The 17783-nt window shown below is 42.5% G+C and overlaps 1 protein-coding gene across 1 annotated transcript in view; it reads right to left on the reverse strand.

The window, feature by feature from the left end:
- KCNQ1 (potassium voltage-gated channel subfamily Q member 1) overlaps positions 1-15310 on the reverse strand; it is a 328880-nt gene extending 313570 nt beyond the window's left edge. The window contains exon 1 of the mRNA XM_052694566.1: positions 14874-15310. Coding sequence (XP_052550526.1) covers positions 14874-15271 — 398 coding nt within the window. The 5' untranslated portion in view covers positions 15272-15310. The remainder of the gene's footprint in view (positions 1-14873) is intronic.
- Positions 15311-17783: the final 2473 nt, after the last annotated feature.

Here is a 17783-nt window from a genome sequence, read left to right on the forward strand (position 1 = left end):
TTTTTTTTTTTCCGCATATTAGCTTCTTCTTTGAAGCTTCTAGTTGGAGTCAAACTAAAACTGAAGATGTTCTTTTGTTTTATTATTATATTTTTAACTAACACAGGTGTAATTCTGCATTTGAGATGTTTGCTTGGTATTTTGAAAACCTGCACACCTATCAGTTTCTACTCGTCCAATTGTAGACCCCTATTGGCTTTGATGCCAATTCAAATTCATCTAATTTAATTAAATATATATATATATTTATAGAATGGTCATGGCTACAAGGGATCTCAAGGATCAGCAAGTTCCAACCCCTTTGCCATATGCAGGGTTGCCAACTGCTAGATCAATTACTATACCAGGCTGCCCAGGGCCCCATCCAGACTAGGGATGAGGCATGCATGACTTCTCTAGGCAACTTGTTCCAGCACCTCATCGCCCTCTTGGTGAAAAACTTCCTCCAACACGTAATCTGAATCATCCATGTGTTAGTTTAAAACCATTCTCCCTTATCCTATCACTATACTTCCCTTTTTCTTGTCATTGGAGACTTCACCTGACAGACACAACTTTTCAAAAAGAGTGGCTACATCAGCCAGCATCCTTAGGACCCTGGGATGCATGTCATCCAGCCCCGTAGACGTGTACACACTCAGTCTATAAGTTGGCCTTGGACTTGCTCTGCCCTTACAGTGGGGGGAGTTGGCTCCCCCAGTTCCTACCAAGAGGTTCAGGAACGTGAGGTTGAAGGACATGAGAAATATGAGAATCCTGGCTGTCAGTGAAGACTGACACAAGGAACTCATTGAGCACCTCAGTCTTCTCCATATCTTTTGTACTCAGTCCTCCTTTCTCATTTATCAGACGAGGCGTGCTTTCTTTGGCTTGTCTCTTCTGATCAAAGTACCTACAGAATCCCTCGTTGTTTTTAACACCTCTCACCAAGTTCAGTTCCATCTGTGCCCTGGCTTTCCTAATCTAATTTCTGCATGTCTAGACAGCATCCCTGTGACACGTGGTGACACGTCCTTGTTTCCACTGACTGCACATGCTTTTCTTTTCCCTCAGTTTGACCAGTTTTGACCAGTAGGTCTTTGCCAAGCCATGCCAGTTTCCTGCCTCCTCTGCCTGCCTTCTAATTCTGAGGGATGGAGAACTCTTCCACTCTCAGAAAAGCATCCTTACAGAGTAGCCAGCTTTGCTCCACTCATTTGTCTCTAAGAACAGTTTTCCAGGAGATCTCATCTAACGATTCCTTAAACAACCTCAAGTTTGTTCTCCTGAAGTTCAGGGTCCTGACTCCACTCTTTGCCAGGCCCACATTCCTTGAGATGACAAACTCTACCAGGGCATGGTCACTGCAGCCCAGGCTGCCTCCATATCTTAATGCTTTTAATGATCTTCTCCACACTGGTTAGCACCAGGTCCAACAACACTTCACCTCTAGCCAGTGCCATACCAGAACCAGAAAGTTACTGACAACAGACTACAGAAACAAGAATATCTGCAGTTCTGGATGCAATTGCTCAAGTGCATTTACCACTGGCCCAATTCCCTAAAAGTGGCATGAATTTTCATTTTAAAACTGTTGCTGAATATAGGACTACACAACAAACAGAATTTTAATTAAGTTTCTGTATTTAAATAAATGCATAAGCGCTATTATAATGTTTAGAGGTGTAATCTATGAAAATTGGTAGTGCAGAACTTCATTTCATCAGCAATGCGAGGTTACTGCAGCAGAGCAACAACAGACCTTTCCTAGTTCTCCTTAAAAATATATATTTAACAAGATAAAGAGGTTTAAAAAAAAGAATCAACCAACAACACTTTCACATCTTAACACTGCTCAATGTACTTCTGATCAATCTTTCCTTGGAAGTTCATTCTGCATTTCTTTACCCATTTGATTTGATTGTGCAACCAGAATTTCCCCTGGAAATGAAGTATTTCTGTTGAATTCATCAGAACATTGCTTGCCAGAAACATATCTCTAACACACAACATAAAACGGAGTCTCCAATACCAGATGACGCTAAACAAACAGCAGCTTTCCACTGCCTAGCAATTAAAATTGATAAGAAGCCTGTTTTCTTCAGGACTTCTTTTCAACTCTAACAGTAAGCTCTGGAATTGCCAGCCACTGAAGGTTTTTATGACTTTGCTTTTTATGAACGCATTGCCTAACGGGAGATAAGCGCTTTTGAGCACTTGGCTGCTGTTTGCCCACAGTCAAGGCTGTTGACTGGGGGTTCATTGCCACAAAAGATGCCAACGGTACCCCAAGGACAGACTGGGACATTCCAGCATTTGTCAGATGCGTGCCAGTTTCCCATGAAACCAAACACTGCTGTGACTGCACAGAGCCACAGCAGACTTGGATGCCAGGACTCAGCTTGCACTACTCACTCCAGCTAGAACAGGCAACCTACAAATTTACATAGACTTGTGGGTCAAAATGGAAGAAGGATCAAACTTTATCTATGAAGCAGTTATCAGTTCCTGATGCCACTGTATAAACACGTACACTGAGGTACAGCAAGCAAGCTGCTCCATAGCACCAGTGCGATAGCAGAGCAGGATAAGCACAAAAGACAGACTGGCTATCTGTCACTGCACTTCAGAGCCATAAGTTTTATGGCAATGCCTACCCAGGTTTGTGTAGGCACTAGCTCTGCCAGGCACAGTGCCAACTTTTAGCCCCACAAAACTGCTGGTAAGTACCCACACTAACAAGGTTTGCCCTTCAGAAGCTTTGTTAGGGCACAGATCCCTACCCTATCATGGCTATCAGAACCAACTCAGGCCCTGCCAGCTGGCACGAGGACAGGGTTTGCAGATATGGTCCTCTAACTCCACGCTTACCGAAGTTTTATCCAGCCTGATACAGCAGTCGCAACACAAACGTAATGCACGTTTCAGATGTGCAGCAGAGATGCTAGCATCTTTTAAAACCAGCTGGACTGAAATCAAACCTCTAAGAGATACTAAGTGGAGAGAAAGCTACAGCCAGTAAACCTCACTGCTTCATTCAAGTCCAAGGGCTGTTGGTAGAGCTAGTCTCTTCCTCTCCTCTTCTGTAAACAAAGTAAAATCAAGCTGCCAGCAAAGCTGGCAGTGGAGTTACAAGGAAGGAGCAAACTTATAGGCAGTCTTTTTTCCTTAATGACCAGGCTGTTTTTCTCCATTTCATGTATTTCAATTTATTTCAGCTCTTTAACATGAAGACATTGCACCTGTTGTGTTTTGGGAATGAAAGCACACACTGCCTGACTTTCCTGCAGCTATATTATCTTTACCTAGCACTGCAATAGCACCACTTCCCTTACAGCTATCCCATAAAAACCCCTACTTTTTCCCTTTATATCATAAAGTAAATGGGAGAACTGGAAAAAACAAATGCTCTCATTACTGTGGCCTCTCATAAATGTATCCAAAAAATACTTGAAAAGACGTGCCCTGTAGTACTGGTCTTCTCTTACAAACTGCATGCTAATCTCTGTGGCAAACCCAAATTTTATCCTGGTTAATTATTTACCACCCATGGAGCACTTTACTCCAATAGGATTTAATTCCTGCCTTCAGTTCCTGCCCCCAAATTGTACGATTTTCCCTAGGCTGATGTTCAGCAGAATACAAAGCCTCTTCTACGTGCCAGAGAATAAAGCATTTGGGAGATGTAGGAGGGGGGGGCAGACAAAGAGAGGCACCATATGAAGAGACAGCAACAAGCAAGTCTGCTTAACCAACAGATGCAGTGTTTTGGAGAGATTCCAATGACCATACAGAGCACCTCATTCTAACAATGACATAAGCACCATCAGACTTCCATTGCTAGGAGCATGGAATTACAGAGTTTGAGAACCACAGTTACAGGTGGCAGCGTCTTCCTGACATCACAAGATCTTTCTTTCCTTCTGGAACTGCATTTGTTTTGAAGCCAGGTGCAGCCAGTAAACACCATAGCCAAAGGCAGCTGACAGATTGGATCAAGCTCCCTATTGCTGGCTTGAATAAGCAAGTTTAAATGAAACCATAGATTTATTTGTTTTCTCCTTAATAGGTGGCAATTGAAACATAAGAAACTCACAGAAACATCACTTTTAACAGAGAAGATAGCATTGATAAAAGCAAACAGGAGGCACAAAAACATATTTTTTCATATATATTCTTAGGATCAGTTGCACTACTGTAAAAGATAAATTTAAATCTTATGCTTTAAGCTCATAATTGCAGGAAAAAAGGCAGAATGATGGCCTTAATCTACTCTGCAAAATTCTTGCCGAGTGCTTGCAAAATTCTGAGAGCACCTGGCTGAGTTGGGTAGGTTATTGTACATCACAGACTTAGCTGTGAAGAAAACAGAACTAAAATTCATTATTTTGGGTTACTCCACCTGCAGCAGCAGATTTACTTAACCTGGATGAGATTTTTGTTAGCTTCTCCTTAAGGTCGCATTGATAAAATAATCAATCAACAAAGGCAAGCACCAATTGAAAGCATCAACTAAGTTTCAGTGTAGGGAGGAAGAAAAACTAAAATTCCATTAAGTCAGAACCAAAAAAAAAAAGTCTTTAAAATACTTAGGACATGTATTTATATTTTTGCTCCTAAATTCACAAAGAGAGGAGAAGCAGTAATTAGAACCCCTAGAAATGCATAAAATACACATACAACACATCCACTGTAGATATACAGGCACCTCACTGAGAAACACTGAAGATATGTCATGTTTGTAGAGTGAGCCTGTGTGGTTTCCCTCTCAGATCCAAATCTACCTGATGGAAGTCTCATCTTTCCCTCCCTCTTAAATCCTTACAAAATATAGCAGTCACCACAGAGAAAATTTCTCTTGGAGGACAAAAAAACCCACCAAACCTGTTACTATGTTACCTATGGGCTAACAAAAAGCCTAAAAGAAACTCAAAACAGTCTCATGCTATCATGAAACAAAAGCGCGCTACTTATAAGACAATCTACTCTAGGAGGCTCAAAGGCTGGGACAAGGAATATCTTTCTTAGTGGTTCTCAATGGCACAGCCACCACCTGTCACTTGAGAACCAGATCACTCAACTCTTAAGATCCTAACAGGTTGACATCTCCTTGCATTCTTAAACTAGGAAGTTCTTGCAACAAAACCCTTCATCCCCAACATGTGAGAGAATTTATCTCATAGCATGCCCAGGTTCAAGTCTCACTACAGAGCAGTAACAGAAAAGGGGTGAGGAGGAAGAGAGAGGGGGAGGGAGGGAGCAATCTGCAAAATAACAGGAGTATAGCAAATGATTTCAGGCAACTCTGTCCAAGATCCAGGCCTCTGAGATTTGCTGTCAAGGATAACAAGCCTGACTATTCTGAGAAAGCTGAGAAAAACAAAACCACAGTAACAACAAGAACCACTGCAGTAAAAAAACAGTAGAAAGTAGTTAGTTCAGATCCACTTCATGCATGCTACCAGGTAGAGGTTAGTTCTAACATACCAGATGCTTTCTAAATTTCTCTGTAGAGGGATATAAAGTGTACAAATCCACTTTCCAAAAGACATCTAAAGCACACAAGATATTTGCTTCAGCAACAAGGTTGTCACTGCTTATGATTAAGATGCCAGAAGAGAACAGAAAGGAGACAACTCCTTTGAAACCCTGACAATACGATCAATTCTCCTTGCCATGTGAGAAGAGTCACCCACACACAATCTGGTAGATCTCTATCAGCTGCTAGCTGTTAAATCAGCCCGTAAATTCAGACATGGTGTATTCAAATACTGATCTATGACACATATAACATCCCAAGGAATTTTGCTTGTTTCAATAGTGAGACAGAACAAGCTAGATGGAAAAGAACCACATCTTGTTACTATAGTAACAACAGAAGTCTTAAAAGTTGACTCCATCTGATTCAAGTGTATAGCAAGGATCAGTAGTGGAAAGAAATATATGCAGAACGTACTCTCATGTGCCCTAAAATCCCAGTGCCAAAGACATCTGGCTGTTGCACGGAGCATAAAGATGTCATCAATAGCAAAGGCATGTTTAATAAGTCCATTCTCAAAAAACTCAAAGGGGTTTTTGGATTGAACTGGGCTGAGAGGTGTAAAGGTGCTTCAGAGGAAGAGCCGGAACAGCTGTAGACAAAGAGCATCAATCTGCCACGTCACACACATGCGCCTAATATGAGTGAACTCAAGTACCTCAAGGTACAGAAATTGTGGACTCCCACCATTAGGACATACCCTTTCAAGTACTAACACACACTCCTGGACACCTGTCCCACAGCAAGACCAACTATGCTTGGTATATCCCAAGAAATACTTGTCCGACCTGAGCTTCCAGCCTGCCAGAAAAGATATTCAACAGCTTTCCCAGACAATGTAATGAATTGCTGCACTATCCTTGCCATTGCCATGAGACAGTTGTTCCTTACAGGAAAAATCCGGATTATGCTATAAAGACCATTGTATGCCTTACCTGTTTAATTTATTGAAGATCAAACCACCTATCCTGCACTCTGCTAGTGGTTTTCTTTACAGTAAGCTATGACACCACGTTTTCTATCTCTTGCTCTCCCTGGAGATTTTTTTCAGTCAGTCCACACATTTGTGGAAGTACATACTCTCAGCTTCTGTTTCCTATTCACATAGTGCCAATTTCATCAGCAAATTATTGGCATAAGTAAACAAGTATCAAGAATCTGATAGAAGATACATATATATGTATGTATGTATGAATAATATTTACATATAGGACAACTTCCCATTTTTTTTCTTTACTCTCCACTCGTAATTGCTACAGTGGTTATGCTCTTTTCACAGTACCTGACCTTTTTTCCCCTCAGTCTGCTCACTTTCTCAGTCTTCATCTCTACAATGAGAGCTGGCAAATGTTTCATACTGAAGCCAAAAAAAATAAAACAGACTGCCACAACAGTCATCAAGGTAATCACAATATTTGGCAGTGCAACAAGCAATTGACAAGCCCAAAAAGGGCTAAAATTAAGACAAATACAGCAACAGTCTTGCATTTATGAAATCTAAAGGCCTTGTTTTCACCCTCGTGATTCCTGTAGCACTCTCCTCATTCTTACTCTTCAAACACAGTAATCCAAATAATATCATGCCATAACAGCAAACAAAGCTACAGAGAGCTCTCTTGAACGAACAGAACTATGAAGGCATACAAGGAACATGACTGCTCACATATCTCTACCTACCAAATGTTATATACACAGCCAAAATGGGGAGCTCGGCCTGTTTAGCAGTAGGATGTTGGATGATCTGTTGACAGAGGAAACACCGAGTGAAGAGGTTTATTTTATTTTCTGTGAAGTGTTGAGATAATGCATTATCAAAATTTTCTGGTTCACTGATAAGATAACAGCACATAATCACATTAAGTTTACTCACGCTATGGATAAAGCAACGCACTTTTATTTATTTGCTCGTTATCTGGTTTGACTACATTTCAGTGTCTTCCAAGACAGTGAAGCATGAATAACAAAGTAGTAAATAACAAACAAAATGGATAATCTCACAACCAAATCTACATAAGAAGGGGGCTAGTAAGAAATGAAGGACCACATGCCTATGCTTATAAATGATGGATAAAGCTTTTATTTCACAGAATGAAAACAACACTGATTCTTAATAGGATCAGCATAGGATGTTTTCTTTTATTTTAAAGCCATACCACAGAAGATCTTTCCTTTTGTCTCCTTCTTCTCCCTCTTCCTTGCCTTTCACAGACAGTTGGTCAGAAGCACTCAGAGAACATAAGGATGAGCAGCAGTTATTTCCTGCAGCTGTTCTCCTTTGCTCTACTTCTCAACATCCTTACAAGTAACTTCAGCTGTTAGTTGGATGTGGCGAAAGAGAAGGGTCCAGCCCAATTGGTTCAGCTAGGAGAGGAACAGCTATTGCAGGAATTAACATTCCTGGAAGGCAATTCTTTACTTCACAGAAGGAGATATGTTCACCACAAGCTGCAAACTTGGTACCAGGGACGAGGAAAGCTGTGGTCATTGCCACCAGCAGCATGCCTCTGCTGTTCAATTTCATGTATGGAGAAAAACTACAGAAAAGTCACCTGATGCAAACTTCCCATTATGACTCACATTCTGTTCCCAGACAATCAACCAATTTTGTCTTCCTATCCATTAAAAAAAAAAATCTGTTGCATTAATGTCACAAGAAAAAATACTGTTAAAAATTTGAAAAAATTCAGATGTATTCCCAAGACTTGAGGGAGTGCATCTGCAGAAGGGATTACTGAATTCCAAGCACTGGAGTTCACTGATGCCCAACCTTACTAAGAACTACGTATACCTCATTTGAATAAACTCAAATCAAGTTATATAACAAAGCATTTACTTTTTAAATAACCCCAGCAAAAAAAGATAAACCAGAAAATAAGGTTTTACTCCTACCTATGAAATACCTTTCAGTTTTCTATTACAAATATGACCAAATGTTATTGTCAAATGACATCTGAGTTCATTGGCACTAGTGAGATTTATATTCCCATTGAAAACACCAATATGAAATTCAGAGGTCAGGACCAATATTTGCAGAAGAAAAGAAATGCAGAAACCCTGTACCAGGTTTATTTTGGCTTCAGTTAACATTTTCATAAAACACTAAAAACATCATATTGGCTGTGAAGAACATATAAAAAAAGTCATAAAACTTACACCAGGCAGATTGCTAAGAGTATCTTGAGGCCATCCAGTAATTTGTAGTATAATTTCCTATATTCAGTAGCTTATAGCTTTCAAATGAACAAATGTCCATGGCTGTAGGTTATGGTGGTTATGGTATTCCTCGCATTCAGTCCCTGCATACAGAGACAACAACAAACAAGCAAGCACTGGAAGGTTTTGGACAATACATTAACTTACATCACAGGCAGATCTGATGCTGGGGCAGTTCAGAAGTAATGTTTGCTTTTATCATGCTGGTTGTCCTAAGCTTTGAGAAAGCTTTACCTTACCCTGCCTACTTTTTCAAACTGTGAATTTTCCAGATTCTAAGTTTTCTTTTGAAAACTGTGGGTGCTAAGGGAAGAAACTCCCTTTTAAGAAACGAGCAGTCTCTGTTACGACATGTGGGGCTGGTAGGTGCTAAAAATACAGTCGTTACTACCATAGTAGAAGCTTGCAAACATGCACTCTCCTATTACAGATATTATAATGGATCTCACAGGACCTTATGCTGATGAAGCATGACTGCATGAAAAGAACCAGTACATTACAGAAAAACCTCACCAGACATCCTTCTTCCCAGCCTCTAGCTCAAATAAGTGTATCCATTAGGCTTATTTGCAACTGGCAACTTTCCAATTTATTTGAAACTGGTGTTGGACCTCTCGATGGCAGAAGAAAACACCTTGCCCCCAACAAGAAAGTAGTTTACAACTGAAACTGAATGAGCAAGCGCTCACAGCTTTTGTGTTCAGCCACCAGAGCACATTCAACAATCTATTAACACACAAAATTAATGAGGTACTGCAAAGTTTACAGTCAGCAAAACACTGTGCCTCTGCATAGCCCCCAACAGCATATGTTGGCACTGCTGTTTGTAATACATCCGCTCAGGCACTTGGAGCTCAGCCTAATTAGCTCACTGCAATTGAATCCCAACTTCAGCTTTGATTCAATTGCGATGAAGGTTTTGAAAAAGGCCTATCTAGACAGCCTTACATGTTTGGTTTTTTTTCTTTTTCCTGGAACTAGAAGAGCTAGGGCACAGAAGTGTGCCAGAATTGCCCAGCCAACCATTTGACAGATATAGAAATGTGAATACTGCACTTACTTGTTTTCTTAAAATCATTCATGTACAACTTTTAAAGCTAGAATAATTATTCTCCAAGAGGAAAGCAAACACAAGAGAAGAACTTGAAGTGTTAAGTTGGAAAGATGATTGGAAAAGAGAGGAGAAAGCCTACCTGCAGGAAAGCCTGCCCAAATTGATAACATTTATCACCTCTTGCACAGATTCCACAGAGTTGCTCATCCATCACACACAACTTGGTCTTCAACTGAGCGTTAGCGTTCTGAAGTTTACAGCCTTCAGCTCCCATCAGCTACTCAAAGGCTTGAACATCATCAGTAAAATAGCAAAGGCTCTTTTGTCCCCAGAGTTCCCCTGCCTCATGCAGTTCCAAGCTCCGAGCTTCTGTCAAGTCACAGGTTGGGAAATACAGCACAACAAAAGAGAGAAAAGCTGTATGCTGGCCAACACAAATACTATCTCTATTGCATAAGTCCAAAGAAGCATCTTCATGCAAAATTGTAGCAAAAGAGCTGTATCGTGTCATGCAGCAGCAGGGAAGGAAGGAGGAGAAAAACAGCTAAGTTCCTTCTGCACAATACCTGGACTGAACAAAAATAATTAATGTTATAGCCGTCACTTGGTTCACACAGCATGAAATTATCGTGCTCTGTTCATCTAATAAGATTTAAAATACTATCGAATAAACTTTTCGTCTTCCTTGAAAATATGTGCTGTACATGACTGGACACTTTTGGTAGGATACCAAGTCAAATTCTGGTGTTAATTACACACTTTTTCTGGACTACTTCTTCTCCAGTATCACTGAGGGTACCCAACGTGCGAAGAAACTGATTTCAAAGCCCTGTATCAGAAATCTAGCCAAGACTCAAAAACATCAGTATCTGAATGATTGGCAACACAGCAAATCCTGCAATGGCAACTCCTAACCATGAGCATGCTGTCTTACACATTCAGCCAGCTTTGGTAATGGTCCAGGCAAAAGCTCATCTCCTCTCTGGGAATAGAGAAAGATTTCTTTCCGATTCCTTTTATTTCACACAAAAGGTTGCAAAAAGTTGCAAAGTTGGATTTTGTGATAAGGCAGAAGGAAGCTACATTTGTCACCGTGTTTCCACTTCATTTTGTCCAGACACACTCCGTGAGCAGTAGATCTTGAAGATCTACAAAACCCTATTTTCCAAATAGTCACCACCATGAGCTATGGGTTTCACCAATGCTCAGCAAGTGCCAGTGAGTATCAGTGGGTGCAACTTTTTCCACGTGGAGAAATTCAATGACACCACTTTGTTTCATCCACACTTCCGTGTCAGACACTATTTTGCCAGACTGCCTCTCTGCTCCCATCGGTCACACATCAACAAAATGTATGAATATTGGTGGTAAGGTTCAACCTCTACTGCCATACCATCAACATCCATCTGCCTCTGATGTCATGGGCCAGCATAATAAAATAGGAGGCGTTACTTTTGGAGCAGCCCACATAGCTGCCTGTTTCCCTCATCTTTGAATTCACACTTCTAAGTTGCCATCTCCCTTTATAGACAGGTCTCCCAGATCCCAGCCACCAGCCAGCCCAAGCTTATGTAAACACCTCAGGATTCAAAGAAAATTCAATCACAATCACGGCTGATTAAACCGAACATATACAAAAGCAAAGTAAATTGAAATGGGTACATAAATCAATGCAAAGATAAGATAGAGGACTTATCTTGCATGGCAACATAAGAGAGTTGCAATACATGAACAGACCAATGATCCATCTACTCGTGAGTTTTTTTCACTGATAATGGCCAACACTTCAAAGAGCACAGGAAGTCGACACACAGTACATGTTGCCAGAAGTTATTTGCCATACAGAAGACAAAAGAAAACACCAGAAAGCTCATAACTTAAGTTTCTTCAAACACATTAAGACATGTGATTTAGAACTATTTACAGAAGGTGAAAAGAAACCTATCCCTCTTGGAAATCTAGGACTCGTTCTTTACGGTCATTTCCAACACAGAAACAGAGCCTTCGACGAGTCACTATAAAGACAGAAATTAAGATTCTTTTGCCCCATCACCTCTTCATACAGCCTCAAAACATGACTGGCTAATACTGTAGGACATTTCACCACTCAAAGCCAGTATCTCAAGGCACACAGCTAAGATAAGTGTAATAAGATGCCCTAGCTCCAAAGGTCAATGAGAACAGTGGCACCCACTCATTCCTTCACCTGTGACCAAACCTCACCACGGGTTTGGTGGTTCCAGAAGGACATTTACATATAACCATGCCACAGGGCAAGCTCTGACTCTGATGTACAAAATCCAAGTTCCTAAGCAACCATCAGTTGTGTTTGCAGAAACTATGCATGTAAATTTCCAGCTCTTTATTTGCAGAGGTAGAATTCAGCGTACATATACTATACGCTTTGTGTATTTAAATGAAATTCAATGCAACATTGCTGATGTATCATTTCTGCTAGTATTTCAGTCAGGCCATTTATAGTGGCAAATTAATAGCCCTTTCTCCATTCCTTCTCTCCATAGAAACTATTGCTACAGCTTATAGAAATAGAGTATAAATTAGGTACAATAATCCATTTATTATTCTGCTTGCTCAGGAGTAAATAAAACAACTCATAAGAGACTTTTGCAGAGCTCAATAGATTTAATCAGTGACTTTGATATCTCATTATCCTGGGAAATCAAAAACATTACCAAGAGAGAAAGAACACGCATTTCACCTCTTGGAGAAGAGGTTTTCATATATCGTCAATCTGTGTGATAGTCAGGAGATGTAGCTTTTCTTGCTTAATAAACAGGCTTTAAACAGCCAGAAGCACAGGTCCAGAAGAAGATACTTTGATTATTCTATAGATATCCTTTAAGTACAGAATCCTTTAAGTCTATCCTTTCAGTCTATAACCAAGAACATAGCTACATACCCTACATGGTGCAGATGAGTGCAATAGAGAGAAAATACAGACCACCGTACTCCTATCTTCAGGCAACATCTTGGCCAGAAACCTACCCAGTTTTGGTCTTTATTCACTAGTTTAACATTACTCTGTAACACTGGTCCTGTTCTGCCTTCTTATCCCCTGAACCTTTAAGAGAAACTGAGACCTCTCATGCAATTGAAATCCCCCAGAACAAAGCAGGAGGCAGCCAGCAGAGGGAATGACAAAGAGGGTCTAGGTAAGTGACATCGGTATCTTGAGCTGATTTTGGCAAGGGACTTCTGCACACAAAATTCTAACAAACCAATGCAGAAATCAGGTCCCACATCTCCTCCAGAACAGCTTCCCCGAATCAGATCAACTGTCTGCCTTTCCCGTTAATTTTAATCCCAAGCTCATGCACTGCAGGAATTAAGCAACCAATACTCAACATCTTGCTGGCAGCAGCAGTACTCAAAGAGAGCATTCCTTGGTCTAGCAGAAAGTAAAAGAGTTGGAGGGATATGGACCGAAGACCAGAAACCTGAAACATTATCACAGGTACAGAGTGTGCAGGCTTATCTGCCACAGAAATTAGAAGATGTTGGGATGGTTCAGGCTGGTACAAACTCAATTTCCTCTGCTGGGGGAAATCTGAGTGGAGCTGCCTGAAAACATACAGACCACACTTACAGACTGCCTTGCAAGAAACACATCAGGACAGGAGTACACCCTGTCCCTTTAAAGCCCTAAGACAAGGAACTTCTGCAATGCTTAGTTAAAAAACTCGAGAATATTTGCTATTGCTGTCATTCACCACTGCATCAAAAACAGTTCTACTGGAAAGAGGGAAGCACAGGGGTAATGCTCATAGCATGAGCAGAAGTGTACTGAAGGAGAGGTGGGCAACGGGCTTGCTGTGCATATCCTAATATCCTGACACAGGATTAATCCGTACAGTTAATATGTCTGAGAACAGTTACAATTCAGGCTAGATTCCTACAGAAATAAATAGATCTAATGGACTTCTCCAGGATTTTTTTTCCTAAGATCAGCATTAAGATTTGAAAATTAGGTGAGATACTCAACGTGATTTACTGCCTGCACTTTTTACACACCAGAAAAGTGTCAATACTATGACAGAAGGCTGCTTCAGTCTCCTTTTAGGGATTTTCCTGTTCCTCAAAGCGTTGTATATTGTTCACAATTTGACACTTCATAATTACAGCCGTTAGTTGTTTTGTCATCTAATGGCATTACTATCATCTGAAACAGAGCAGGACCCACAATTATCTCAGCAGCTGTATACAGCCAACTCCCACTGAAATACGCTCTGATTACAGCTGCTTCCTCTCCGCTAAAACAAAGTTGGTACCATTTACCTCACTCCAGAATCCCAAAATGTGGAAAACTGGCATGCAAGCCTCAATTTGCTTAGAAACAAAAGTTACTGTAGAATTTGAGATCTGAATACTTTAAGATCACAGTAAGTAAATTTCAACAGAAGTCTTTATCTTCAGGCTTGAAAAATGCTATCACCTCTAGTTCTTGAAATAAGCACATATGTACGTAGCGCATATAGGTGTGCACATGTATGCAATCAGAGTCATCATTAGGGTCGGAAAAGACTACCAAGACTATCTAATCCATCCATCCACCCATCAATACAGAGACACGAACAGGTCTCCCGCCTCAGCCTGACCTTGTTCCCTACTTTTAAGACCTCTCGAGGGCCACGCAAACCTCCCACGATTATAAAGCACTGATCTCTCAAGGATTCGCTTGCAGAGATCCCCCCAGCAACCGGCAGGAGACGGCCGAGGGTGGGCACAGACCTCTGGTGGCTACACTCAACGTTTCTAACTCGCTCGCAGCTCTAACATCCTCCCAGAATCATCCTCCTTCCTGACTGAAAATAGCAGCGGTGGCACTCGGACCAGAGAGAACTAAAAGTCGGTCCAAAATAGAAAAAGCGATGGAAATTAATTTTACAAGGGCAGAGCGTCCCCTCCGCTCAGCCGCGCTGCTCTCCTTGCAGGAGTACCGTAGCGTCACACACCTACAGCGCGACGGCACTGCGCTGAGCCTGGCAGCAGCCGGGAGAGGACGCCGCTCCCTCAGGGCCAGCCCCGGGCCCCAGACGCAGGTGGGTCGGGCGAGGGGCGGTTACTCACACGGTGAAGTGGTACACGAAGCACTTCCAACCCGTCGGCCGCTCCAAGAAGTTGTACACCCGGCCCTGGATGTTGCTGCGGCTCAGCAGCGGTTTGCGGAGGCTATAGATGGAGACGCGGGGGTCCAGGCTGACCGGGGGCCGCGAGCTTTCCGTGCCCACCACCACCACATCGCTCTTCACGTGTGGCGGCCTTTCTCGCGTCGCTCCGGGACCGCTGCCTGCCGGCGGCCGCCCACCCTGCCCTTCGGGGAGCGGGGTGTAGTGGGCGTTCGGGACGCTCTCGGCCAGCTCCAGCGAGGGGGGCTTCTTGCCGGGCGTCATACTGCCCTTCCTAGGCAGGGAAAGCCGGCCCAGGCTCCGGCTCTTGTGCTCGCCCGGGGGAGAGCTGGAGGACATGGCTGAGGCGGAGGCGTCGGGGCTGCGCTGCCGCACGGTGCCGCCGGCTAGAGCCGGGTGTCCTCCCGCCGCTGCTGGCCCGGCCCCTCGGGGGCGGCTCCCGGCCAGGAAAGGTGAGGGGGAAGCCGAGACGGGGCGGATCGGAGCCTGGCCGTGCCCTGCCCGCAACCCTGGGGCCGCCCGCCCGGAGGCGCTGCTCCCCACACCTGTACGCACACCTGCAGCCAGCAGCGCGCACGCGACCTCTTCTGTGGACGTCCTCTTCTATAGACAGCCAGGGTGCAGCTACCAGCACCCACCACCCAGCAGCTTTTCCTGTCTTCCTGTTCCTGCTGGCTCCCGTGGGGACAAAGTGCTCCAGAAAAGGTTTTGCAGGACTGCGGTCTGTCAGTGGCACGACCCCTGGAGAGACCCCATCGTCTTCGAATTTGAAATGCCAGAGCCTTCAGGGCTCCTTTGCTCAGATGTTAAGCACTGGGGAGGAGAGCTCTGAACCAGCCTGGGTTCTGCCAGGCTGGGTGCTGCTTTTAATAGGAGTAAAAAGAACAGACTTGATATGGGTTTATATGTTTGACCCTGGCACAAGTTGCCCTGAGAGGTGGCGGATGCCCCATCCCTGGAAATGTTCAAGGTGAGGCTAGACGGAGCTCTGAGCACCCGATTTCGTGTCCCTGTTTACTGCAGGGGAGCTGGACTAGTGGCTTTTAAGGGTCCCTTCCAGCTCAAACAATTCTGTGAATAAGGGTTTGGCCATCAGGCTTGCAGTCTTAGATACTACAGTAATAGAGGGGAGCAAATAGCTGAGTAATTGGCAGGCTGCAGAACAATAAGCATAGCTCCATGGGATTGCATTGCCTGCCAGCTGAGTCCCTCACCAGCACTTGTGTGGAAGGTTGCACATGCTTGGTAATAAATACCAGGTATTTTCAATAACTTTCCTGTGTATTGGAGTGAGTTATGAGTTGCTTAACTGCCGTGTGAGTGAATGTATCATGTTAATAAAAGCCTTTGCAAAGACGTTTAGTTAATGTATTTTTTTCCCCAGAGCTAAAGAGAATCTTCCTCTTTTGATCTGGATTGCTGCTGGGTTTTGTTTTGGTTTGTTTGTTTGGTTGGTTTGGTTTCTCTTTTGGATTTGCTGGGGATTTTTTCTATCCCAGAATAGAACAGAACTAGTAAGAGCTGTGTTGGGTTCATGGTTGATGCTGGTACGGGGACAAGAATGTTGCAGGAAGATAAGGTGCTAAATAAAGTTAAACACAAATAACCCTGCTAATTGCAGTTCCATTCAAATGTCAAGCTGTACGTATGGTAGTTGAACTGGGCAAGTTCCTTTGCTAGTGTAAATAAGTGAGACTGTAGGCTCTTGTAAAGTACTCATTTATAGACGTGAAGAATCTGAACCCCCTATTAGAAATTCAAAAACAAAGGCTAGCAGAATTTGCAAAATTTGTCTTGAGACCAATAAAAAAGTTTTCTTCCTCCATCAAAAGAAAGTAAGAATAAAAACAGCATGACAGAGGAAACTTTTCCTGCATCTGGTCAAAACAGAGCCAAGTTACATCTGACTGGGCTTTCTCTGGCCTGGGGAATTGTGAAGTCAGGTATGCATCAAGTATTATGGAAAGGAAGTACTACATAGAAATCACGTAGGGAAAATCTACTCATTTGTAGCCTGTGACTGCCTCTCCCACATCCAGCGATGCACAGCTTTTTAGTATCTGTAATGCCTGAGCAGGAGGATGAACCTCCAAGGTCAGGAATGATTCCTGTCCTTGAACCTTGGCCATGGGATTTAGGGAGCCGAGCCCAGCCCAACAGGTGCCCTTGAATAAGGACTTTTCCATTTCTTGCATGCATTTTTGTCCATTTCTACAGTCTGACATCCATCTAGAAGAAACGTTTGTGCTTTCACTCAGGAACAAATCAAAGATCGTATCGGTAGTTCAGAACACCCTGTCTGTACCAACCACAGAAGAAACCCATGTGCTGTGATGCACACAGTGAGTTTGCCTAGCATGGATTGCAGTATATTTAGCATTCAGAAGAAACATGTGAATCTTGTTTAGTCATTTGCTTAGAAGATATTAGAAGACAGTCACAAACCAGTTACTGTTGCTGGCAGTAAGCTGGAAAAAAACGAAAAAAAGACTAATGGAAGAAAACGTCATTGCTACCCTTGAAGGCTGACTGTTTGAGGACTAGCCTGATAAAGTCTTGATATTAAAGTTAACAAATGCATTTCTTTATGTAAGCGTTCCACTTTAAAGACTGATATTTTGTCTGGATTATCCAAGGCCTTTATTGTAGAGCTAGGAACAAAAACAGCTCACAGAGTTTGGCAAGACAAGAGGCTGTGTTTAAGTAGATTTTGCTGTTCTTTGAAAAGTGCTTTCAAAATCTTTTAAAATGTTGTGGCATGATATCGTTATTAATTTGTTGACTGACAAGAGAAGAGAAAATCCAATAGATCTGAAGATAGGAATAATGATTTTTTTTGTAACATACAATT

This window comes from Tympanuchus pallidicinctus, unplaced genomic scaffold, assembly GCF_026119805.1.
Source record: "Tympanuchus pallidicinctus isolate F22 unplaced genomic scaffold, pur_lepc_1.0 scaffold3, whole genome shotgun sequence".
In the NCBI taxonomy this organism is placed as follows: domain Eukaryota; kingdom Metazoa; phylum Chordata; class Aves; order Galliformes; family Phasianidae; genus Tympanuchus; species Tympanuchus pallidicinctus.